The 27,791-nt window shown below is 35.7% G+C and overlaps 1 protein-coding gene across 1 annotated transcript in view; it reads left to right on the forward strand.

Moving 5' to 3' along the window:
- The first annotated feature begins 510 nt into the window (after nt 1-510).
- Nucleotides 511-27,791, forward strand: part of RBM46 (RNA binding motif protein 46) — a 44,841-nt gene continuing 17,560 nt past the window's right edge. The window contains exons 1-3 of the mRNA XM_005893549.2: nt 511-661; nt 1,550-2,017; nt 2,508-3,290. Of these exons, the coding sequence (XP_005893611.1) occupies nt 511-661; nt 1,550-2,017; nt 2,508-3,290 (1,402 nt within the window). The remainder of the gene's footprint in view (nt 662-1,549; nt 2,018-2,507; nt 3,291-27,791) is intronic.

A 27,791-nucleotide genomic window follows, 5' to 3' on the forward strand; every position in this document is an offset into this window, starting at 1 on the left:
GATAGCTTGGGAGGAACCGTAAAAAGACTTTGTGGGTGTGGTGTGTATGATAATGGATGTTTGTAGCTATATTTCTCATCACTCAGAAGAAAACTCAGATATTTTAGAACTAAGAAGGACTTTCTCAGGTCACCTAATTTTAGCTATATCATTTTAGAATTTCTGAGTACTTTGTTACTATTTCTGCTGGCTGTTTCCTCCTCTAACTCCTTTCACTTACTCCTGTTTTCCCACTTTTGTTTTTGTTGTTCCTTTGTTTTTTTCACTTTTGCATCCCTTTCTTTGTAGCTTATGCCTTATAAAGGTACTGCTTAACTGACTAGAGACATTAAAAGAGGTTTCCAGCTTCCCCTGTAGGGAAGAACCTTGGGGCCAAGGCTTCAGTGATCTCTGAATATAGCAGTCACAACTATTCTTGGTTTTTTGCACCTAGAGAAAAGCTTCATAGGTTCCTCCTGGAGCTCTGTGTCATAAACACTTCTCTTAAACTTTGCTTTAGGAACTGCAACCATGAGTGAAGAAACTATAGATGGAACAAATGGATGCAGCAAAGTACGGACTGGTACTCAGAATGAAGCAGCATTGCTTGCTTTGATGGAAAAGACTGGATACAACATGGTTCAAGAAAATGGGCAAAGGAAGTTTGGTGGTCCACCTCCAGGTGTGGATTTTTTTATGTTCAAAAAATTGGATGTTTAATGCAGTCATTTACATTAGATATATATCTCCACAAGTATCCCAACAAATAGCTCTTTCCTTGAAACCACTTTAAGACCTCAGCAGTCATGTTTACTGTTGTGAAGGAAAAGAGGTAGATTATATTTGTTATGCGTGTCTTTCCCTGAACATTCTACTGTTGATTTAAGTAGCAGTTAAGAAATAAGTCAGGATTAGGTCAGTGGGGAAAGTGGGCTCTAGCTATGAAAGGGGAGGGCATCTGGGGAGGAATCAGAAAGAGTAACAAGTAGAGGAGTGGTGTTTATAGTAGATGCAAGCAGATTATTAGATATATTGTTTTGCCTTTCTACCAATAGCCAGTACAGTTTCCTTGCTCAAAACCCTCCAGTTGACTTTCTGTGAGACAGAATCGTAGCCTCTAACGGCAGTGACGGCTGCTTTGCCTGTCATTTAACTCCTCCCTCAAGTATGCTTTTCCCATACAGACCTGCTTGCTGTGTGTTGTTCTAATATAACTAATATAAAAAGCACTTGCTTTTCCTTTTTTCTGATATATTCTCAAGGCTCATTCCTCCATTTTATTCAGGTCTCTGCTTAAACCTCACATGCTTAGAAAAGAGGTACCTGATTACCAAAAATATCAACCCTTCTGTGGCTTTATTTTGCTTCATAGCACTCACTACTCATTGTCTTCTTTTTCTATTGAATATAAGCTTCATGAAGGAAGGAGGCTTCTAGTTTGTTCATTTTTGTATCCCCATTATGTATAATAGTGCATGGCATATAGAAGGCTCACAGTAAACCTGTGGAATGAATTATTGAATAGTAAACATAAATACCTTATTAGAATTTGTCTATTTTTGTCTTTCAGGTTGGGAAGGTCCACCTCCGCCTCGAGGCTGTGAAGTTTTTGTAGGAAAAATACCTCGTGATATGTATGAAGATGAGTTAGTTCCTGTATTTGAAAGAGCTGGGAAAATATATGAATTTCGACTTATGATGGAATTTAGTGGTGAAAATCGAGGTTATGCTTTTGTGATGTATACTACAAAAGAAGAAGCCCAGTTAGCCATTAGAATTCTTAATAATTATGAAATTAGACCAGGGAAATTTATTGGTGTGTGTGTAAGCTTGGATAATTGCAGATTATTTATTGGAGCTATTCCAAAAGAAAAGAAGAAAGAAGAAATCTTGGATGAAATGAAGAAAGTTACAGAAGGAGTTGTAGATGTCATTGTTTACCCAAGTGCAACCGATAAGACCAAAAATCGTGGTTTTGCATTTGTGGAATATGAATCTCACAGAGCTGCTGCTATGGCTAGGAGAAAACTAATTCCAGGTAAATGTATCCTTTTTCAAAGGTTATTTTTCTATGTTAACCTTACTGTACATTTGAAAAAATAGCAGTACCTCGTAGATCAACTTATGAAGATATGTAGTGCCCTTGAAGAGGAATAGAAATTAAGAAAGTAAAACAAATGATTCTAAAAGAATATGATCCTATAAAATGAGTCATTTATAACAGTTTACTGATTTACTGAATTATACAGTTTTGTTTAGCTGTTAGTTGTTTGATAAAAATAAAAAGGACAGTACCTAATCCTTCTAATAAAGGTCTGTCTTTGAATTGTATTTGTTCTTCTGACTCTCAAAATTAATTTCACTGTAAGTCTGTCTCAGTTCACCTTAGTAAAAACTTGTGTGAATAGGAAACTAATACTTTACCAAATACATTATATGTATTTGAGTTTCTGTTTCTTTGGAGAAACAGTTTTACTTATTTTTGATTTTGATTTATTTTAATTGTCTTCAAATTTATTTTTTTACAGGAACCTTCCAACTGTGGGGCCATACCATTCAGGTGGATTGGGCTGACCCAGAGAAAGAGGTTGATGAGGAAACTATGCAGAGAGTTAAAGTTCTCTATGTACGAAATTTAATGATCTCAACTACTGAGGAAACAATTAAAGCAGAATTCAATAAATTCAAACCTGGTTCAGTTGAGCGAGTAAAGAAACTTAGAGATTATGCTTTTGTTCACTTTTTCAACCGAGAAGATGCAGTGGCTGCCATGTCAGTAATGAATGGAAAATGCATTGATGGAGCAAGTATTGAGGTAACACTGGCAAAACCTGTAAATAAAGAAAACACTTGGAGACAGCATCTTAATGGTCAGATTAGCCCCAATTCTGAAAACCTGATTGTGTTTGCTAACAAAGAAGAGAGTCACCCCAAAATTCTAGGAAAGCCGCCAGCTCTTCCAGCTCGTCTCAATGGCCAGCATAGCCCAAGCCCCCCTGAAATTGAAAGATGCACTTACCCGTTTTTTCCTGGAACAAAGCTTACTCCAATTAGTATGTATTCTTTAAAGTCCAATCATTTCAATTCTGCAGTAATGCATTTGGATTATTACTGCAACAAAAATAATTGGGCACCACCAGAATATTATTTATATTCAACAACAAGTCAAGATGGGAAAGTACTCTTGGTATATAAAATCATTATTCCTGCTATTGCAAATGGATCCCAGAGTTACTTCATGCCAGACAAACTCTGTACTACGTTAGAAGATGCAAAGGAACTGGCAGCCCAGTTTACATTACTTCATTTGGGTAAGTTTATAAGTACTTTAAACAATAGAGTAGAATATGAAATTAGAAAGTATTATTATAGATTATTCATAAATGTATTTTGTTTGAACTCAACATTAGTGGTGAGTATTTAACGTAAATTTGTGAACTCATGCTAAATTTTATTGAGACTTCTGCTTGATCTTCCTATATTTAGCTTTTTATTTATTATTTACTGGGGGGAACATTTGGTTTGATTACTGAGAGTTCACTATCTTAATTTATCAATTTACTGTTTTTGTAGTGACTAATCTTCATTTGAAATAATTTCTTTATAAGTTGCAGTATTTATGACTTAAACCAGTTTATAAGAATGTTTCTACATCCTTGGTGAAGTCTACATGATAATCTTTTTTTGAGAGCAGGCTTAGGCTTAAAATCAGAAGCATTTCAGATGGGTCATGTGTAGACACAGTTTATGCTCACCAATCTGGAAATCTGTCATTATTAACTCATGAAAAACAAGAAGCATCATTAAGAGATGTTTATGACCATTCTCTTTAATTTCATGCTTTTAAAAAAGTTTCTCTAAAGCATTTGAGGGATAATTAAGACACGTTTTGGGCCATATGCTAACTAAATATTTGGCCTTGTGAAGAAAGAGATGTAATGTCACTCTGGTATCTGCCTTCTGCTGTTTTTACTGTTCTGTCTTAGTCTCTCTGGACTGTCCTCCCCTTGCACTAGTTTGTTTCATTTTTTAATGCAGCTGTAGATTTCAGTTGGTTATTACTTTGTGTTTAAAATAATATTTATTAGAAGAATACTGGCTTATTGAAAGTTACAATAGAATGGAAAGGTCTCCTACTAAGGATTATAATTGCTCTTGATTATAATTGTCAATCATAGCTTAAAATTTATTTGTTATATAGTTGTAGAATCATATTACTGAATATTGCATCTGTTTAAAATTTACATTCTCAAATTTGTTAAGGAGAGGAAATTAAAAAGGAAAATCATTGTTAAAGGGAGAATAATTTTTGTACCTCATTACAGACTTGCTTATGTATCATGGCCACTCCCATGGTATTACAAATATTTTTAGGAGATTCTTATTTGGAGGTGGAGTCAGAAGTTTAGGGCTGAAGGGAGGTTCCCTACAAGAAACTTTTCAGCAGTGTTCTCAAGTATTAGTTTGGAATTTGGAAATTTTACAATCATCTAAGTTAAGTCTTAGATGTGATTTCATTTAATGTACAAGACATTGGGTTGGCCAGAAAGTTTGAGTTTTTCTGTATGATGATACATGTATGTGTGCTAAAGTCACTGCAGTCATGTCTGACTCTTTGCAACCCCATGGACTGTAGCCTACCAGGCTCCTCTGTCCATGGGATTCTCCAGGCAAGAATGCTGGAGTGGTTGCCATGTCCTCCTCCAGGGGATCTTCCCAACCCAGGGGATGAACCTGCATCTCTTACGTTTCCTGCATTGGCAGGCGGATGCTTTTACCACTAGTGCCACCTGGGAAGCCTGTATGATGATAGAGAAAAACTGAAATGACCTTTTTGGTCAACTCAATAGAATCCTTCAGTTTTTCTTTTAATAAAGACAGTCTGAGTTAAAGATAAAATTAGGTGGATAGCAAATGATTAACAGTGTTCTTAGAGAAAATGGATCAAATTATTCTTTCAAAGTGGAATGTTTGGCATTCAATTGCTGAGCAAGATACTTGTGCTTGAAACATATTTTATTTCTATATCTGTTCATTTTCTTTACAAATTTAAATTTGCAAGATTCTTAAAACTTTTTTTTTAGTTTGTCATATTTTCTATTTAGACATAGTTGACCCATCTACTTGTAAATTCCATTATTAAGATGTTTTTCACTTGAGTCCTAGGGCCATAGTTAACGCCTGTTCACCTGTAGTTCCCAAAGACAACCCCTGTTGAGTTATAGTATTTCCAACTTGAATATGTTCATTAGGGATACAGTTAGTGTCAAGGAATGAAGTTCTTAGAGGGCACAGACAATTTGCTTTAGTCTTCTATTACAGATTTTATCAACATATATCAAAACTGCTTATAATGAAAAATTGAACAGTTTCTGTTTTATTTTATTTTTCAGTTTCAGTTCATCATCAGAGACAAAAGCCAAGATCCAAATGCAAGCCAAATTTTGAATTTCATACACAAGGCTAGAGGCCTTGTCCATAGATAGTAGTAGCACACAAACTGTGATTGACTAGAAATACTAGTGAAGGCTGAGTTAAGAGGCAGCTAAGCAGGAAAAGAGAATTCAAGGAAGTGGAAGAATCAGAAATCAGAAGTCTAGAAATCTTTAATAAGAAAACAAACATCAGACCTTCAGAGGTCTTTAAAGTAGGCAGCTGGAAAGTGACACATTGCCACAAGGCAGGTTAGGAATAGGCTGAATACTGTTGGCAGTGCTTTGGCATGCTTGTTCCTTCTGTCACCATTGGGTCCTTTGGGCTTTAATGAGTTGTGCCTTTTTATGCGCGGTTTCCTTTAAATAAAGGTTGCAGAGTTTCACTGGGTGCCTCAGGGTTGAGATCAGTTGGTGATAGTGTTGTGTTTTTAGAGGGGAAGAGGTGCTGTGTTACTGATGTCCTGCATGTTTCAAGCATTAGATTGTTCCAAGATCTTGCGAGGTTGCTACTGGTTCCTGGAATTCCTCGAATGTGAGTGAAAGTGAAAGTCTCTCAGTCCTATCCGACTCTGTGACTCCATGGACTATACATATACGGTCCATGGAATTCTCTAGGCCAGACTACTGGAGTGGGTAGTCTTTCCCTTCTACAGGGTATCTTCCAAACCCAGGGATTGAACCCAGGTCTCCTGCATTGCAGGCAGATGCTTTACTATCTGAGCCACAAGGGAATCCCAAGAATATTGGAGTGGGTAGCCTATCCCTTCTCCAGTGGATCTTCCCAACCCAGGAACCGAACCGGGGTCTCCTGCATTGCAGGTGAATTCTTTACCAACTGAGCTATCAGGGAAGCCCCCTCAAATATAGTTCATTAAATATGAAATCATATTTTGGCTCTATTTTCTTGAAGAATTTGTATCTAATTTCCTAGGTAGTGAATTTAACTGCTATTAATATTTTAAGATGTTTTCTTTAGGTGTAGCATTTTATTTGCTTTGACACTCTTCTCTTTCAGTTTTGATGCTATTCTGATGCTATTAAATCTTACCCTAATGATCTTTGGCTGTTCTATGCTATATAAACAGTCATTTGCCTTTTTGTCTCAGGTCTTTAAGAGTGTGCTTTCACTATCCACATTTGTTTTAGCTTCACTATACCTGTTTTTCAAGTCTGAAAAATAAAAGAGAAAAAAAATAGATTTCATTTAGTTAAATGATGATTATTGGTGTTGAGGGACATAGAAGTTTTTTCAAGGAAGAGCAGGCATTATTTAAGTACCAAATCAGAGTACTTCTGGTGACCATTTAGTGCTCTTACTAGAATCCAAAATATTCTTGTTGCATAGTAACATAAAATGAATTTTTAAAATATTCTGGGTTTTTTTTGGTTTCCATTTATAGTAAGCTTTATTTTAAGCAAGATAATTTACGAAAAGCTGGAAGCTGGGGTTCTTGCCAAAATTGAACCCTTATTATTATTATTTTTTACTTCAAAGATAGAGACTGTCTTCATCTTCAGGATGTCAGAGAGTAACTTCCCTGGGAACTCAGTACCCAACCAACAAGATAAGAAATTATCTGTCATTTGATTATTCAACATTAGGAAGCCGTAATAAATGGGATACTCAGTGGGTTTAAGGACTTCCCTGGTGGCTCAGCAGTAAGGAGTCTGCCTGCAATGCAGGAGATGCAGGTTCAGTCCCTAGGTTGGGAAGATCCCCTGGAGAAGAAAATGGCAACCCACTCCAGTATTTTTGCCTGGAAAATTTCAGGGACAGAAGAACCTGGCAGGCTACAGCCCATGAGGTTGCAAAGAATTGTACACGAATTAGCAACTAGACCACCACACCACCATCAGTGGGTTTAATGTGTAGAATACAGACTTGGGGGCTAGGAGATAGGTTCTATACTAAATATTTGATGTATGGAAACATCTCGGGTCATTCCATATCACATCTTTTTACATAGGCCTTTTCTGTCTCATAATTTTTATCTGTTTAATAATTGACCAGACTATCAGTGTGAATAATCCTGCTTTTCCTAAAACTTTGCTTCTGTCTTGAATCTTCCAATATTGCCATGGCTTTTCTCTGGAGTAGTCTTTGCTATTGAGGAGACAGAAATTGAGGAGATAAAGAAAAGTCCTAGTTTTGTAAGAAGAAAAGTCCTGGAGAATACTTACTGGAAGGAGGGAGGTAGCCTCAGTTAAATAATTTACTAACAAATAACTGTAGGCAAGACATTTCTCATTTCTGTGTGTGTGCATTCCTGATGCAAATGGTAGATTTTTACTTGAATGACACCTAAAACTCTTTAAAAAAAAGCAGGAGTGAAGAACCTGTCACAAACCAGCTTGTTTGTGACAGTGATTTAATTTTGTCTGAAATTTTGCACTATTGCTATGACTGATAAAATTTAATTAAAGAACAAGCTTTTTTGAATGCCTCTTTTGTGTGAATTGTACTTTACTAAGCAATCTGGACCTAAAGGTAAATAAAATACTATTCTGGCTCTTAAGGAGTCAGATCTGCTGAAGAAGGCAGAGGTGTGAACTCTACGCATAGTTACTTTGGGAACACAGAGATGTGCTTTGGTGATTTCAGTCAGATTTTTAGAATTAGAAATAGAAAATATGTGGACTTTAGTTAATGTAAATTTCATTAGTTCTATTTTTTGAAACTTTGTGGATATTTTCTTTCTTTTTTAGTACAGCTATGTTGATTGTGCTTGCTTTTGCTTTTTCTCTGTGCAAGCAATGTTTTTCTTAGATGAATCCATTTTGATTTGTGTGAACTATTTTATGTGAGAATGTTCATCTTTTTTTATATATTCTGTACTTTTTTCAGCGTTCATTTTGTGGCTGACCTGAATGTTGCTTCTCTTATTTGACTTTGTAATGGCATACATCATCAAAATCTAGTTTTTTCTGGTCATTGAATGCTAAAATATTAAATATATATTCTAAACATGTGGCCGTTGTATTTGCTATCCCTTCTAATATCATTAAAAGATTAGGGGATTCGGTTTTTATTTCTGTTGTCACTTGTAACTTGGTTGAAAGTTATGAAATACAAGACACAGTAAGATGAAGAAATACTATTCTGAGAAGTTTTCATCTGAAAAATAATTGGTGCTAGTTTTTTATGAGCTATCATTATTTCCAGATTGATGGGCAGAAATTCAAAAATAAAATTTTAACTTAAAAAATTTGCCAATAAATTGCTTTGAAACAAAGAGAAACTTCTCTAGTTTTTTAAATTTAAGAAATTTTAGGAGAAATGGACGGAGGAGCTTGGTGGGCTACAGTCCATGGGGTCGCTGGGAATTGGACACGACTAAGCAACTTCACTTTCAGTTTTCACTTTCATGCAACCCACTCCAGTGTTCTTGCCTGGAGAATCCCAGGGATAGGGGAGCCTGGTGGGCTGCCGTCTATGGGGTCGCACAGAGTCGGACACGACTGAAGCGACTTAGCAGCAGCAGCAGCAAACTAAAAATAATATAATGTTTATAGTGAAATTTTAAAATTAACTAGAAAAATTGATACTTTTAGAAAGTTAATATTTTCTTTTCAGTTTTAATTATGGATCTAACTTTTATACTATTTCAAACTTATATTTTAAAGAACAAAAGTAATTTTCTGAATTTGCTTTAAAATTCACCTAGTTAAGTGGGATGATCACCAACATTTTATACATTAATTTGTTTTCATATGACCAAGTGGTGAGATGAAAATTCCATTAACTCAACTATGTGTCTTTGGACCTCTGAGAGGGCCCCGTGTTTGTGAAAATGTGTTTTTATTCCTCTTGAAACCTAGTTTGTTTTTTTCCCCCAGAAGATCATCATTTGATATTACTCATAATTTTTATCTTACTAACACTTGTTTTAACGGACCATAATTTTTATGAAGTTGCTGCTGTGAGAGAAGCTTAATAATGAGTAATCAAGTAAAAGAAGCTATAGTCTCAGCTGCCAACAAAATGTGACCATGAAATGATCCACCTTTGTGGACCTCGGTGCCTTCATCTCTAAAATATCAGGGTTTTACTTGGTGACTTCTAAGGAGGTCACCTCCCCCAAATTTATGGTTTTGTTTAAAATATGATAAAAACTCTGTAAAGAACCAAAAAACAATATTTGAGTTTTTCTTATGCATACTGAGACAGAATTCAAATAGTTTAAAATCAAGAGCTGCTTTTGTCAGAATTAACCCTTTTCTCAGTTTAATGCTCCTTTTTTCATATAATTCAAACTTATGTTTGTCTGCTTCACAGCAAAACAACTAGATTTAGAAAACGAGTTACCTATTTCATTTTCATGATGACAAGTAATTATTTTTTCTTTCCATGCATTTGTCAATTCATTATAATCAAAACCAAGATTTTATAAAACAACCTAATTACTTAGCAATTTGGAAATTGGTTTTTGTACCAGCGAATCTAGGAAATTAATGATGTATATTAAAACATATATGACCAGTATTTATTCCATAGTTATATTATTAGCTGACAAATTTGATCGTGTGATTTCATTTATTTTATACATTTATTTAGTCATGCTTGATCTTCTGTCCTACAGTTTCTTAGTATCTTTGGTTGATACATATCTAAAATTCTTTTTCTAATATACTAGTTTTAATAGTAGCTACTGCTTTTTAATTTATAAACTTAATGTATGATATTTAATATTTAAAAAACCTATGGTTTGTAAATTTTCTTCTAGTGTTAAAGGCCACAGTAAATTTTGCATATGTACATTCTTAGATGTCAGCAGCAACTCAAAATTTTATCACATTGTATCTCCTAAATATATTTTTCAATGTGGCTTTAAAAGAAATTTCAGTGTTGTATTGATTTTTTTCTCTCCTCTAAGCTTTTAAACCCTCCGAAATAAGTAAGCTTTATACATGTTTTGGAGGGTTTAGAATAGTGAAACTGTGTAGAAGCTGCACTATTGTGCCTTTATTTCTGCTTCCTACTTAATATTTAGTAGACAGTAATTACTGATGCTGTAAAATGAATGGACTAGTGAATAGGGAAGCTGTTTTGGAAAAATGGTTTTATTGTGATGAATTTATTCAAGTGATCATTTGTGATTTTAACCACTTTAAAATTGCTCAATGTCAGTTGCTTCCAGGCCTTTTGGTGAGGATTAAAGGTAGTACCTGATCTTACTAGTTAATTTCAGATATATTATCTATACTAGAGCAATTCATCCTCTGTCATAGAGTGATAAATATTCTATCCAAGACCTGATAGTGCGTTACCTCTAAGAAGAGTGTACTTGCCTCTGGAGAGTCAAAAAAAATGAAAAAAAAAACCCTAGTTTCCCAGGTGGTTAGAATCTCTAAATCGCCAAAATGTTAATAACAACTTGGATTTTCTTTGCCCTTAAGTTTGAAATATTTGGTTAAAGGTTATTAGTTATATGTGGGCCTTTCCTTACAGCAAGTGACATGTGAGTTATAAAAATTATTTACAACAATTCATATTTTAAGAGAATCATTTATTTGGCTAACTGTATCTTTCTGCATTGCCTTTAGTAAATACAGTCTTACATACCACTGATAATGATTTCTACTATAAATGTATTTATAACTTCCAGTTAAAAAGCGTTATCAGAGTGTAATCATTAGAAAACATGAGTCCGCTCAATTATATTGCCTGATAATTTGATAAGTATACTCTAAGCTTCCTCATTTCTTACACGTTTAAACAGTATAGCCAGATTTTTATACACAGAGTAATCAAGAGTAAATAAACTTGAATAAATAAAAATTTTAAATTTGAATATACAACTCGTTTCCTTTATACAATAGTTATCTATTGACCTTTACTTCATTTTTTCTTTCATGTTTTTGATTTTCCTTTGTTATATTTTCTAAGAATGTTATTTCTAGAGAGGCTTTTTTTTTTTTTTTTTTTGGTAATCCTCTTTTATAGGTGAATTGTTGTAAGACTGCAAGCCCATGAAATTAATTTTTCCTCTTATCTTCATTTCAGCATACATATTCCAGTCTGCTTGTTTACTGGGCAGATTAGGGAGTAAGCAAATTTGCAGCCGATGTGCCATAGTTTGTATGGCTTATTCCTTCTGCGGCTGTGTTAATTTTTGATCCAAAGGTGACCAAATATGTAGTTACAGATTTAGTAAAGTTCAATTTCACCCACTATCCAAAGTAGAGCCTTTCTGGGAAACCTTTCGTAAGCCAAATAGAATAAAGCAAAGAGGCTTAGGACACAGTCTTGCTAACAGAGGCACAGAGTAAACCAAGGTAGAGCACAAATGCTCACCCACACAGTTCAGAGCTCTTGACAGCTTGACGCTGAGACACTGTCATTCTGGGGGAAGGAGCTTGCCTTTGCTGGTCTGGATGTTTAGGCTGCATGCTGTCTTTATAGTGGAATTGCTACAGAATGAATGCTAAGCACTGTTTTTGCTTTCTGCCTTTTCTCATAGAGGAAAAATCCTCTTTGTATTTCTTTTGGTTAGCAAAAACAGATACCAATGTGTAAAGTGAACTTTCAAAAAATGGGGGATACCTTTATTGGATAACTTTGGGTATAGAATTTAAAACATTCCAGGTGAGCCATTATGATTCTTCGGAAAACAGGTTTAAATTGTATTCTGCACTATAAAGTTATAATCTTTACCAAAAGCAAAATAATTCAGAGTAATGTTTATTAATTTAAATGTCTCACTTGTGTGTTTAGGTGTCTACATCTGTTTCTCTGAGAGATCACAAATCAAGTTTCCTTGAGTGATTCATAGGTGTGAAATTTAGATATACCAACTATAGAAATAACGAAGATATCAGAGCACTGGAAAGTTACTTTTTTTCTCTTAACTAGAGAGAAAGGGGAGATACTGAGCAAAAATAGGATTACTTATTCTGTGAAAGCACTCTTAGCTTCTGAAGGGTATTTACAAATATGATGAGGTATCTGTGATTTGTTTTCCTTCTTTATTTCTTCTAAGTGTTTTCTATGATTTACTGATTTTAAGATTTTTAAGTGCTTGTATTGAAATGTATCTAGGGTAACTGTGACTCTAGGATATCTGCTCTTTTTACAGTTAACTTTCTTAAGCACAGTGTATTTTTAAACCTTACTTTTCCTGATTTTTAAAAATCTTTGTACCTTATTTATTTTGGCTTATTGTGGTTTATGCTACAAGCAGGGAGTGGCATATTAGTGAACATGACTTGAGGAGGAGGATTAACGGCCTTTTTCATCAGTCCTCTTAGGCCTTGGCGAGTATATTGATGTCAGCCAGTCTGATTTAAATTGGTAAATAAGGCAAATTTTATTGCCTTGAGATTTTGTCTGAATTTTTAGGCAATAATGATTTTTATTTTCAATTATTTTAGTCTGATGTTGTATTTTGAAAATTTTTATATGAAAAGAAAAATTTCTATAGCCAACTAGCAAATATTTATGTTTAGATTTATCAGTAATTTGAAACCAAGTAAATTGAGGTGTTGTTGCATTGTTTAATTATATTTATCCTAGGGTTCTTTAAATATATAGTTCATTAATTCGGGGAATTTATATAAATTCTAGAGCCCTGTTATAAAAATCTGACTTAGGAAAAGGATGGAAAGATGTTTAACTTCCCCTCAGCTCAGTTTCTGTTTGGGAGAGAGCGTGTTGTCTCATACTGATGGAGCAGCCTGACCGAAGTAGAATATTAATCTTACCTTTATCTTTTCTGTTTATTTTCTACTGGTATTGGGCTATCCACCATAGTCCCTGTTCTCCCTGAAATATATGAGGTGGTTTATTAAAAATAGGTAAAGTATGAAAGGATTCAAATCTTAAAAATTGCAGGAATTAAGTCAATGGGAAATTACGAGTAGGAAAATAAAGCCAAGCAAAATTAAACAATATATTGTTTAGGAATGAAGGAATATATGGCAGAACTATAAAGGAAAGCCAGAGAATGGTTAACACTTAAAAATTAAGATCATAATTACTTTAAGGATTAAGAGGAGAGATTGAAAGTGATGCAAGAGATTTCGAAGGTATTGATGATTTTCTATTTCTAAACCTGTGTGATGAGTGCATGTTTTTATTTTTAAAATTATGTTGGCTGAACAAGGACCTACTGTAAAGCACAGGGAACTTTGCTTAATGTTATATAGCAATAAAAATTTTTTTTATGTATAGAATTTTCTAGGCAAGATTACTGGAGTGGGTTTACCATTTCTTATTTCAGGGGATCTTCCCGACCCACGGATTAAACCAGCATCTCTCACGTCTCCTGCCACTGCACCACCTTGTTAATATGAGTGTTCATGCAGCAAATATTTGTTGAACACTGTGCTCTCTGTGAAGTCCTGAGGGTCACTGTAGTGAATCACACACAGCTGCTGCCTTCATAGAATTCACATTCTATTGAGGGAGACAATTATTCAGTTACAGTTCTGATAAACACTATGGGGTGTTATGAGAAAATATAATTGGATGACCTGAGATGAGAGGGTCAGGAAATAGTACATTGCATTTTAGAATTACAGCAAAAGGAAGTTCAGTTCTTTAAATTTAGGATAACATACAGGCAACATTGAATATAAGAACATGGTACTCAGCTGAATTTCCTCAATTCACATCCCAGCTTCATTACTTTCTTGGAAAAGTTACTTTTTTTTTTTTTGAATATTCTTTTTAAAATTTTATTTTATTTTTAAACTTTACAATATTGTATTGGTTTTGCCAAATATCGAAATGAATCCGCCACAGGTATACATGTGTTCCCCATCCTGAACCCTCCTCCCTCCTCCCTCCCCATACCATCCCTCTGGGTCGTCCCAGTGCACCAGCCCCAAGCATCCAGTATCATGCATCACTTTATCCTCTCTGTACTTGAGTTTCCTCATCTGAATGTTAAGAATATTTATCTCATAGAGTAATTATATGTATTAAATGAGTTAAAATTGTAAAGGGCCCACAGCAGTGCCTTTTATATTAAAATATGCTGTATAAGTATTAAAAATCTTTATTCAGAAAACAAATCCAGGACAACAGATTTTCCAATCATGTATAATAATGAATTTTATTAGTAATAATAGTAGTTAAGATTCTTGGAGTGTTTACTGTATATTAGGTACTGTGCTAAATGCCTTTACATGATACTACATTATTTTGTAAACTCTTTGAGGTGCTGTAGATATTATTTTTATGTCTTTTTATATAGATATTATTTTATTTTTATGTAGATAATATTATTTGTATAATAAATATTTATTATATTTTATGTCACCTTTTTTTAATAAGTGAAGAAACCAAGGCTTTAGTAGACTGAGTAATTTGTTCAAGATCCCCCAATTGTCTAAGAAGTTGTGCTCTTAACTGCTCTTTTTTGTTGTTCCATCGCTCAGTTGTGTCCGACTCTTTGCAACCGCATGGACTGCAGCTTGCCAGGCTTCCCTGTCCTTCACTATCTCCTGGAGCTCGCTCAAACTCATGTCCACTGAGTCAGTGATGCCATCCAACCGTCTCATCCTCTGTTGCCCTTTTCTGCTCCTGCCCTCAGTCTTACCCAGCATCAGGGTCTTTTCCAGTCAGTTGGCTCTTAGCATCATGTGGCCAAAGTATTGAAGCTTCAGCTTTAGCGTCAATCCTTCTAATGAATATTCAGGGTTGATCTTTAGGATTGACTGGTTTGATCTCCTTGCTATCCAAGGGACTCTCAAGAGTCTTTTCCAGCACCACAGTTCAAAAGCATCAGCTCTTCAGCACTCAGCCTTCTTTATGGTCCAACTCTGACATTTCTACATGACTACTGCAAAAGCCATGGCTTTGACTATACAGACCTTCGTCAGCAAAGTGATGTCTCTGCTATTTAATATGCTGTCTGGGTTTGTCTTAACTACTGTTCTTATTTAACTACATGTTCCCAGTGAAAAACTGACCTTTGTGTAATGTTAAACATTTGATGACAGATCTGAATTTGGGGAAAATTATTGGCAAGTTAGTCTTCTAAAACTTAAAATATAGTGTAATGGGCTTTTGTATTTCATACTTTGCCTGCTTTTCAGAGACAGGTTTATCTTCCTAGTCCAACAAGCCCATATTCCCATTCACTCCTTGTATTAATAGTGTGCACCTAAGATACCTGTTTGAATCCTAAATAAATCATTCAAGTTAGAGAGGAGTTGTGAACATACATTGTTTACAAATGAGCTTGAGATTTTTAAGTTTCCTCTGGGGTAAGCATTGCCAGCTGGTCACATATGTGACATGCTGGCAGAAGAGACTTGCCTTTTTTTTTTCCCCCTTCATCAGATACTAGACAGAATTTCAAGTAGGCAAAGTCTGTTTAGGTCTGTTCATGGTATCTTGTTGCTTGGTATCCTCATTTTGCTTTTGTATTGTGCTCAGACGTCACAGCCGTATGTAACTCACCCGTGTAACTTATCACTGCAGTTATGTCTGCTGTTGCTTTTATCATCATCGCCTTGCTCAGGAGCCTACAGTGGCTTGCTGTTACCATGTATAGCATATCACGTCCTCTGAACTCCATATTCTCTTGTTCGGAATTCTCAGTTGTTTGTCCCCATCTTAACCTAACAACAGATAGTATCTTCTGCCACTTTGAATCATTTTTCTTTTATATATTATTCTATCTTGATAGTAACTATTATATTGTGTGGTTTTATTTTTTAAATTATAAGTGATTAACTTTTCATTTATCTGTGCTAATTCTTTTTTTAACTTACTACATTACATACAAACTGAAAAGTATGCACAGTTGCTGACTGAAAGCTTTGTGAATTACCACAGAGGGAGCACATGAGTGTAACCACTAGTGTGTGCCCAGTGGTTTCAGTCGTGTCCAACTCTTTGCATCGCCATGGGCTGTAGCCTCCCAGGCTTCTCTGTCCATGGAATTTTCCAGGCAAGAATACTCAAGTGTGTTGCCATTTTCTCCTCCAGGGGATCAACTTGTGTCTCTTAAAAGAGTCTTGCTGGCCGGCAGGTTTTTTACCACTAGTGCCACCAAGGAAGCTGTAACCACTAGGGGAAGACCAAGTACCAATACCCTAGAATGGTCCTCTGTGCTCCTACTCGGCTATCTCTGTTCCCAAAGGAAACTAATCTTCTGACTACTTCTGTTTTTGAAATTTGTACAGAATTTTGTATATTTTTGTCTGGCTCATTTTGACATGTTTATGCAATTGGCCTGTGTTGTTACATGTACTGTCTTCTGTGTAAGGATTCCATCAGAATCATACAGTTTGCTATTTCTGTTGTTAGAAATTTGAGTGCTTCGTATTTGAGCTGTTTGAATAACGATGCTGTGAATATTCTTGTACATGGTGGGTTTTTCTGGTGTACATTTGAATGCATTTCTGTTGAATACACAGGCAGAAATGTGGTAGGTAATATTTTTAAAATTTGAGTGCATATGTGCTAAGTCACTTGAGTCATATCCTGTTCTGTGTGATGCTATAGACTGTAGCCTGCCAGGCTCCTCTATCCATGGAATTGTCCAGGCAAGAATGCTGGAGTAGGTTGCCATGCCCTCCTCCAGGGGATCTTCTGGACCCAGGGATTGAACCTGAGTCTCTTAGGTCTCCTGCCTTGGCAGGCAGGTTCCTTACCACTAGTGCCACCTGGGGAGCCTTTAAAACTTGAGCAGATAAGGGCAAACAGTTTTCCAAAGTGATTATATCAATTTATACTTTACTGGAAGTGCATGGGTTTCAGTTGTTCCATATCCCTACCACCACTTTGGACATTATTATTATTAGTCTTTTGATATTGGATACTCTGGCTAGATATATATTGCTGTCTCATTAAGATTATAACTTCTGTATCACTGTTGAGTAATGGATAGTGAGCATCTTTTAATAAGATTATAGGGCACTAAGATATCCTTTTGATGAAATGTCTCGTTTTAAATCTTTTGTCCCTTTTTTGTATTGGGTTGTTTGTTTTTTCTTTTTTAAAGTACAAGCCCTTTGCTGGATATATACTTTATAAATACCTTCTTCCGCTAGTGGCTTACCTTTCTACTCTCTACATGATGTACTTTGAAAAAGACAGAAGTTCTTAATTTTACTGTGGTTTACTTTATCAGTCCTTAAAAGTTGGTACTGTTTGTGCCCTGCTTAAGAAATCTTTGCTTACCTCAAGGTGATAAAATATTCTCTTGTATTATCTTTTAGAAACTTCTATCTTTCAAGTTTAGTGAGGTTGTGAAGTATGTATTGTATGTATATGTATGTATATGTTTACATATATATTGGTGTAAGTCTTACTCTAGATTCTAGATTCTAGATTCCCTTCCATTAATTTATTTTATTATAGTATCTTAATTATGAAAATCTTGATATTTAGTATTTTTTTCTTTTTCTTTTTCTTCACAATTACCTTGACTCATGTTAGCTTTTATAGTTCCATATAAATTTTAGAATCAATTGTAAATTTTCACCAAAAATCCTACTAGGGATTTGATTGGAATGGAATGTATAGCTCCAATTGTGATGAAATGACATTTTTATAATATTGGGCTTTCTGATCCATGAAACTTATAGATCTGTCCATTTATTTAGACTTTTGTTTAATATCTGTAAACACTCAATAGTTTATAAGTGTTTGTGTAAATATCTCCTACATCTTTTATCAGATTTATTCCTGAGTCTTAATGTTTTTCACTGACATTGTAAATGCTGCCTTTTATTTTGATTTCTAATTGTTCCTGTTTATATAAATACAATTTACTTATTATGTATTGAATAATGCTGTTTATTTGAGTATAATGGTTTGGCTCTATATCATTTAAAATTTTCCTACTTACATAGTCATATCAACCACACACAAAAAAATGGGAATTTTGTCCTCCTTTTCTGTCCTTTCACTTTTCTTTTTTCCTCTTGCCTTATTGCACTGGCTAGAACCACTTATCCAGCCTTGACTACAAATAAGGATAGAAGGCATTCTTAAATCCTTTCAGTATTTCTCGTATAAGCTATGATGTTTACTGTGGTTCTTACAGAAGCCCTTTTCATGGCCTTTCTATTCCTAGTTTGCTCAGAGGTTTTATCACAAATGGGCAATAAAGTTTTTCTGCATCTATATGGATAATTATATCATTTTATCTATTCTTTTAATGTTAACTGCATTGATTGATATTTGAATGTGACACCAGTCTTGAATTTCTTAAATAAACCCAGTTGGATCATGGTATACATTATCCTTTTTATATATGCTAAATTTCATTTTTATATTTTCTTTAGGATTTTTAGATCTGTGTTCATTAATGAGATTGGCCTATACTTTTCCTCATAAAAACATTTACTAAATTTTTTCTCTTTTAATGTTCTATGGAAGAGTTTGGTTGGCATTATATGTATATTTTTGGATATGTGGAATATCATTTAAGAAATCATCTTAGAGTTTTCAGCCTTTCTTTTATTACACTGGGTACATTTCAAGGCTACAAACTGCCCTTTTAAGTGTGGTTATAGCTGTGTCACATATGTCTTGATGTCATTGATTGTTATCATTATTTATTTGAAAATACTTCATTTTGATTTCACATGAGTATAAATTTTAAACATACGAAGATTTCTATAGTTATATTTTCATTTTTTATTTTACTATGATCAAAAAGTATATTATGGATCATTTCAGTACTTTGTCTTTTGTTTTTTAATGATTAAATAATTCATGCCTGATTAAAAAAATGTATTTCCAGTTGCTAATTGCAGTGTATTTAGTTTGCTAGGGTTGCTGTGGCAAAGTACAACAGTCTGTTTGACTTGAGTAACAGAAGTTTATTTTTCCGTAGTTTTGGAGTCTAGAAATAAGTTGGTTCCCTCTAAAGTTGGTAGGGGAGAATTTACTTGCACCTTTTAGCTTCAAGTATTTGCCAGCAGTCCTTTAATTCTTTGGCTTCTAGATGCATTACTCCAACCTCTGCCTCTGTTGAGTAAGATTATCTTCTCCCTGTATCTTTCTGTGTCTTCATGAGGCAGTTTCTTCTCTATGTTTCTCTGTTTCTATCAGGATATCCAGCATATTAGATTGAGTCCCTGCTATGGGCTTCCCCAGTGCCTCAGCAGGTAAAGAATCTGCCTGCAATGCAGGAGACACAGGAAATGCATGTTTCGATCCCTGGGTCGGGAAGATCCCCTGGAGGAGGAAAACGGCGATGCACTCCAGTATTCTTGCCTGAACAGTTCCATGGACAGAGGAACCTGGTGGACTACCGTCCATGGGGGTCACAAAGAGTCGGGCCCTGTTGACCAGCTGAGTACATACTACTCCAGTATGACCTCATCTTGACTAATTACATTTGTGATTAACCTGTTTCCATTTGAGGTCACATTATGAGGTGCTAGGGATTAGGACTTCAGCATACCATTTTTGGGCACACGATTTAACTCATAAATTAGCCCAGGTTTACTAACCATGTGTAAAATCCTTCATCTTTCATGTTTTTCTGGTGCTTATTCTATTACTGTGAGAATGTTGTGAAGATTACCCATTGTGACTACAAATTTGGCTTTTCCTCTTTTTGATTCTGTCAGCTTTTGCTTTATATAATTTTAGGTTGTATATTTTTAGGTACATAGAAATCTAGAATTGCTATGTTTTTCTGGTGAAGTGTACATTTTATTATTATACTGTGTCATTCTATCTCTATTATGCATTGCTGTTGTTTTGTTCAGTGGCTATGTTGTGTCTGACTCTGCAACCCCATAGACTGCAGCACACCAGACTTCCCTGTCCTCTGTCTCTCAGAGTTTGCTCAAACTCCGGTCCATTGGGCTGGTGACACCATCCAACCATCTCATCCTCTTTTGCCCCCTTCTCCTCCTGCCCTTATCTTTCCCAGCATCAGGGTATTTTCCAATGAGTTGGCTCTTCTCATCAGGTATTGGAGCTTCACCTTCAGCATCAGTCCTTTCAATGAGTAGTCAGGGTTGATTTCCTTTAGGATTGACTGGTTTGATCTCCTTGCTGTCCAAAGGACTCTCAGGAGTCTTCTCTGGCACCACAATAAAGAAGCATCAATTTCAGCCTTCTTGATAGTCTCTTATATCTGTACATGACTACTGGAAAAACCATAGCTTTAACTTTATGCACCAAAAGTGATGTCTCTGCTTTTTAATACACTGTTTAGGTTTGTCATAGCATTTCTTCCAAGGGGCAAATGTCTTTTAATTTTGTGGCTGCAGTCACCATCTGCAGTAATTCTGAAGCCCAAGAAAATAAAATCTACTGCTGTTTCTACTTTTTCCCCATCTATTTGCCATGGAGTGATGGGACTGGATGCTGTGATCTTAGTTTTTTGAAGTTGACTTTTAAGCCAGCTTTTTCACTCTCCTCTTTTCACCCTCATCAGGAGGCTCTTTAGTTCCTCTTCATTTTGTGATCAGAGTGGTATCTGCATATCTGAGGTTATTGATATTTCTCTTGGCAATCTTGACTCCTATCATTCTTTCCTGCCTTAAAGAATACTTTGATATTAACATACGTTTCCAGGCTTTCTTTTGATTAGGGTTTCACACATTTATTTTCTTCTATTTTTAAACTTTTACTTTCCCTGTATCTTAGTTTTAAGGTGACCCCAGTGTAGAGTTAGTGTTGTTTTTGTTGCTGACATTTGGTTTTGTTGAAAGTCTATGTTTTAAGTGTTTGATCAGCTTGCATTTAATGTACTTACACGAATGTTAAGAATTAAGTTTGTCTTGCCCTTTGCCTTCTATTCCTTGTTCTGAGTCCTTGTGTACTCTTCCCCTTTTCACCTTTCTTGCCTTCTTGTAATGGATTATTTGCTTTTTTTCTGTCTTCCTCTTTTAGCTATATTAGTCATAGAGTCTTTATTATTCTAGTTTTAACCTTGTAGCCTCCACTATGTATTCTTTTTGGGGGGTTGCACCGCCTGGCATGCAGGATCTTTGTTCCCTGACCAGGGATTGAACTCACAAGCCCTGGTGGAAGTCCAGAGTCTTAACCATTGAACCACCAGGGGAGCCCCCAACATGTATTCTTAAGTTACTGAAATCTAATATTAATTAGTGCTTTTATTCCATTTCAGACAATGCAAGGGCCTTAATACACTCTAACTTATTAAATGTTCTCTTCCAATTTTTTGTAGTATCTTGATATTTCCGTATGTCTTAAAACTATGTTTTAACCCCCACGTACCTAATAGTTTTTAGTTAACATAGATTTGTACTATTTATATATCATTTCCTTTGCTCTTTATTTTCTGATATTACCAAGCATTAACTATGATTAATTCTTTATTCTGCTCAAAGAATATTCATTTGTGTTTTCTTTGGTACGAATATGCCAGTGACAGGTTACCTCAGTTTGTTTGCCTGACTATGTCTTTAATTCATCTGCCATTTGAAAGGGTATTTTTACTGTTACTGTTACTTTCCATTAATTCCTTGAGGTTATTAATTCCATTCAGTCTTCAGGCTTCTGTTGTGTCTGTTGAGAGGTCAGCTGAAATTTGCTTATTACTCCTTTATTTATTTTAATTGGAGGCTAATTACTTTACAATATTGTGGTGGTTTTTGCCATACATTGACATGAATCAGACGGCTATACATGTGTCCCCATCCCGAACCCCCTCCTCCCACCTCCCTCCCCATCTCATCCCATCCTTCTGGGTCATCCCAGTACACCGGCTTTGAGTGCCCTGTTTCATGCATTGAACCTGGACTGGCGATGTATTTCACATATGGTAATATACATGTTTCAGTGCTATTCTCTCAAATCATCCCACCCTTGCCTTCTCCCACAGAGTCCAGAAGTCTGTTCTTTATATGTGTGTCTCTTTTGCTGTCTCTCATATAGTGTCATCGTTACCATGTATTAGTATACTGTATTGGTGTTTTTCTTTCTGACTTACTTCACTCTGTATAATAGGCTCCAGTTTCATCCACCGCATTAAAACTGATTCAAATGCATTCTTTTTAATAGCTGAGTAATGTTCCATTGTGTATATGTACCACAGCTTTCTTATCCATTAGTCTGCTGATGGACATTAGGTTGCTTCCATGTCCTGGCTATTATAAACAGTGCTGCAATGAACACTGGGGTACACGTGTCTCTTTCAATTCTGGTTTCCTCAATGTGTATGCCCAGCAGTGGAATTTCTGGGTCATATAGCAGGTCTATTTCCAGTTTTTTAAGGAATCTCCATACTATTCTCCATAGTGGCTGTACTAGTTTGCATTCCCACCAACAGTGTAAGAGGATTCCCTTTTCTCACACCCTCTCCAGCATTTATTGTATGTAGACTTTTTGATAGCAGCCATTCTGACTGTTGTGGGCTAGTCCCTCATTGTGGTTTTGATTTGCATTTCTCTGATAATGAGTGATGTTGATCATCTTTTCATGTGTTAGCCAGCCATCTGTATGTCTTCTTTGGAGAAATGTCTATTTAGTTCTTTGGCCCATTTTTTGATTAGGTCCTTTATTTTTCTGGCATTGGGCTGCAGGAGTTGCTTGTATATTTTTGAGATTAATTCTTTGTCGGTTGCTTCATTTGTTATTATTTTCTCCCACTCTGAAGGCTGTCTTTTCACCTTGCTTATAGTTTCCTTCTTTGTGCAAAAGCTTTTAAGTTCACTTAGGTCCCATTTGTTTATTTTTGCTTTTATTTCCATTACTCTAGGAGGTGGGTCATAGAGGATCTTGCTGTGATTTATGTTACAGAGTGTTATGCCTATGTTTTCCACTAAGAGTTTTATAGTTTCTGGTCTTATATTTAGGTCTTTAATCCATTTTGAGTTTGTTTTTGTGTATGGTGTTAGAAAGTGTTCCAGTTTCATTCTTTTACATGTAGTTGACAAATTTTCCCAGCACCACTTGTTAAAGAGATTGTCTTTTCTCCATTGTATATTTTCTCCTCCTTTGTCAAAGATAAGGTGTCCATAGGTGTGTGGATTTATCTCTGGGCTTTCTATTTTGTTCCAGTGATCTATATATCTGTCTTTGGGCCAGTATCACACTGTCTTGATGACTGTAGCTTTGTAGTATAGTCTGAAGTCAGGAAGGTTGATTCCTCCAGTTCCATTCCTCTCTCTCAAGATTGCTTTGGTTATTCAAGGTTTTCTCTATTCCCATACAAATTGTGAAGTTATTTGTTTTAGTTCTGTGAAAAGTGCCATTGTAGCTTCATAGAGATTGGAGTGAATCTAGATTGCTTTGGGTAGTATACTCATTTTCACTATATTGATTCTTCTGATCCATGAGCATGGTATATTTCTCCATCTATTAGTGTCCTCTTTGATTTCTTTCATCAGTGTTTTATAGTTTTCTATATATACATTTTTCTTTGTTTGATTCTTTAGGTAAATGTATTCTTAAGTATTTTCTTCTTTTTGTCACAATGGTGAATGGGATTGTTTCCTTAATTTCTCTTTATCTGTTTTCTCATTGTTAATGTATAGGAATGCAAGGGATTTCTGTGTATTAATTTTATATCCTGCAACTTTACCATATTCATTGATTAGCTCTAGTAATTTTTCGGTGGTGTCTCTAGGGTTTTCTATGTAGAGGATCATGTCATCTGCAAACAGTGAAGAGTTTTACTTCTTCTTTTGCAATATGGATTCCTTTTATTTCTTTTTCTTCTCTGATTGCTGTGGCTAAAACTTCCAAAACTATGTTGAATAGTAGTGGTGACTACTTGTCTTGTTCCTAACTTTAGGGGAAATGCTTTCAATTTTTCACCATTGAGGATAATGTTTGCTGTGTGGTAAACATACATGGCTTTTGTTATGTTGAGGTTATGTTCTTTCTATGCCTGCTTTCTGAAGAGTTTTTTTTTTTTTTTTTATCATAAATGGATGTTGAATTTTGTCAAAGACTTTCTCTGAATCTATTGAAATGAGCATATGGTTTTTAACCTTCAGTTTGCTAATGTGTATCACATTGAGTGACTTGTGAATATTGAAGAATCCTTGCATCCCTGGGATAAAGCCCACTTGGTCATGATGTGTGATGTTTTTAATATGTTGTTGGACTATGTTTGCTAGCATTTTGGTGAGGATTTTTGCATCTGTGTTGATCAGTGATATTGGCCGGTAGTTTTCTTTTTTTGTGGTGTCTTTGTCTGGTTTTGGCATTAGTGTGATGGTTGCCTTATAGAATGAGTTTGGGAGTTTACCTTCCTCTGCAATTTTCTGAAAGAGTTTGAGTACGATAGGTGTTAGCTCTTCTCTAAATTTTTGGTAGAATTCACCAATGAAGCGATCTGGTCCTGGGCTTTTGTTTGTTGGAAGATTTTTGATTACAGTTTCTATTTCCATGCTTGTGATGGTTCTGTTGAGATTTTTAGCTTCTTCCTAGTTCAGTTTTTGGCTTATACTTTTCTAAGAATTTGTCCATTTCTTACAAGTTGTCTATTTTATCGGCATATAGTTACTGATAGTAATCTCTTATGATCTTTTGTATGTCTTTGTTGTCTGTTGTGATTTCTCCATTTTCATTTGTAATTTGGTTGATATGAGTCTCCCTTTTTTTCTTGATAAGTCTGGCTAATGGTTTGTCAATTTTATTTATCTTCTCAAAGAACCAGCTTTTAGTTTTGTTGATTTTTGCTATAGCCTCCTTTGTTTCTTTTTCATTTATTTCTGCCCTAATTTTTGTGATTTCTTTCCTTCTACTAACCCTAAGTTTCTTCATTTTGTTTTTTGCTAGGTGCTTTAGTGTAGAGTTAGGTTATTTATTTGACTTTTCTCTTGTTTTTTTGAGGTAAGCCTGTATTGCTGTGAACCTTCCCCTTAGCACTGCTTTTACTGAGTTCCATAGGTTTTGGGTTATTGTGTTTTCTTTTTCATTTGTTTCTATGCATATTTTCATTTTCTTTTTGATTTCTTCTATGATTTGTTGGTTATTCAGAAGCGTGTTAGAGAATGCAGTGGCAACCCACTCTAGTACTCTCACCTGGAAAATCCCATGGACGGAGCAGCCTGGTAGGCTGCAGTCCATGGGGTCGCTAAGTCAGACATGACTGAGCAACTTCACTTTCACTTTTCCTTTCATGCATTGGAGAAGGAAATGGCAACCCATTCCAGTGTTCTTGCCTGGAGAATCCTGGGGATTGGGAAGCCTGGTGGGCTGCCGTCTCTGGGGTCGCACAGAGTCAGACATGACTGAAGCAACTTAGCAGCAGTAGAAGCATGTTATTTAGCCTCCATATGTTTGTGTTTTCAGTAGTTTTTTTCCCTGTAATTGACATCTAATCTTAGATGCTTGAAATGTTTTCAGTGTGTTCGAATTTACTAAGGCTAGATTTATGGCCCAGCATGTGCCCTAAACCTCACCCTAGGGATCCTAGAGAATGTTCTGTGTGTACTTGAGGAAAAGGTGAAATTCATTGTTTTAGGGTGAAATGTCCAGTAGATATCAATTAGGTCTGACTGGTCCATTGTATCATCTAAAGTTTGTGTTTGCTTGCTAATTTTCTGTTTGGTTGATCTATCCATAGGTATGAGTGGGGTATTGAAGTCTCTCACTGTTACTGTGTTACTGTTAATTTTCCCATTCATACTTGTTAGCATTTGCCTTATGTATTGAGGTGCTCCTATGTTGGGTGCATATATATTTTTAATTGTTATATTATCTTCTTGGATTGATCCTTTGATCATTAGGTAGTATCCTTCTGTCTTTTTTCATGGCCTTTATTTAAAAATCTATTTTATCTGATATGAGTATTGCTACTCCTGCTTTCCCCTTGGTTTGAGGTGGGTCTCTTGGAGATAGCATATATAGGGGTTTGTTTCTGTATCCATTCAGCCAGTCTTTGTCTTTGGTTGAGGCATTCAATCCATTTACATTTAAGGTAATTACTGACAAGTATGATCCCATTGCCATTTACTTTGTTGCTTTGGGTTTGAGTTTATATACCTTTTCTGTGTTTCCTGTCTAGAGACAATCCTTTAGCATTTGTTGAAGAGCTGGTTTGGTGGTGCTGAATTCTCTCAGCTTTTGCTTGTCTGTAAAGCTTTTGATTTCTCCTTCATATTTGAGTGAGATCCTTGCTGGGTACAGTAATCTGGGTTGTAGGTTTTTCTGTTTCATCACTTTAAGTATGCCCTGCCATTCCCTCCTGGCCTGAAGAGTTTCTATTGAAAGATCAGCTGTTATCCTTATGGGAATCCCCTTGTGTGTTATTTGTTGTTTTTCCCTTGCTGCTTTTAATATTTGTTCTTTGTGTTTGATCTTTGTTAGTTTGATTAATATGTGTTTTGGGGTGTTTTGCCTTGGGTTTATCCTATTTGGGACTCTCTGGGTTTCTTGGATTTGGGTGGCTATTTCCTTCCCCATTTTAGGGAAGTTTTCAACTATTATCTCCTCAAGTATTTTCTCACGCCCTTTGTTTTTGTCTTCTTCTTCTGGGACTCCTACGATTCAAATGTTGAGGGGTTTAATATTGTCTCAGAGGTCTCTGAGATTGTCCTCATTGCTTTTAATTCTTTTTTCTTTTTTCCTCTCTACTTCATTTATTTCCACCATTCTATCTTCCACCTCACTTATCCTGTCTTCTGCCTCAGTTATTCTACTGTTGGTTTCCTCTAGAGTGCTTTTGATCTCAGTTATTGCATTATTGATGGACTCTTCTTTATTTCTTCTAGGTGCTTGTTAAACATTTCGTCTTCTCAAGCTTTGACTCTAATCTATTTATCTGTAACTTCATTTTGTTTTCAAGATTTTGGATCTTTACTATCATTCTGAATTCTTTTTCAGGTAGACTCCCTATTTCCTCTTTTGTTTGGTTTGGTGGGCATTTATCATGTTCTTTTACCTGCTGAGTATTTCTCTGCCTTTTCATCTTGTTTAGATTGCTGTGTTTGGGTGGCCTTTCTGTATTCTGGCAGTTTGTGGTTCCTTTTTATTGTGGTGGTTGCTCACTATGGGTGGGGTTGAACTAGGTGCTTGTCAAGGTTTCCTGGTTAGGGGAGCTTGCGTCTGTGTTCTGGTGGGTAGAGCTGGATCACTTCTCTCTGGAGTGCAGTGAAGTGTCCAGTAGTGAGTTTTGGGGTGTCAGTGGGTTTGGTGGCTTTGGGTAGCCTGTCTTTTAATGTTCATGGCTGTATTCCTGCTTTGCTGGAGAATTAGCTTGATATGTCTTGCTGTGGAACTTGTTGGCTCTTAGATGGAGTTTGGTTTCAGTAAGTATGGAGGCTTTTGGATGAGCTGTCTATTAGTGTCCCCTGGAATCAGGAGTTCTCTGATGTTCTCAAGGTTTGGAGTTAAGCCTCCTGCCTTTGGCTTTCAGTCTTATTCTTACAGTAGCCTCAAAACGTCTCCATCCATACAGCACTGATGATAAAACCTCTAGGTTAATGGTGAAAAGATTCTCCACAGTGAGGGAAACCCAGAGAGGTTCACAGAGT

This window comes from Bos mutus, chromosome 17 (assembly GCF_027580195.1).
Source record: "Bos mutus isolate GX-2022 chromosome 17, NWIPB_WYAK_1.1, whole genome shotgun sequence".
NCBI lineage: Eukaryota > Metazoa > Chordata > Mammalia > Artiodactyla > Bovidae > Bos > Bos mutus.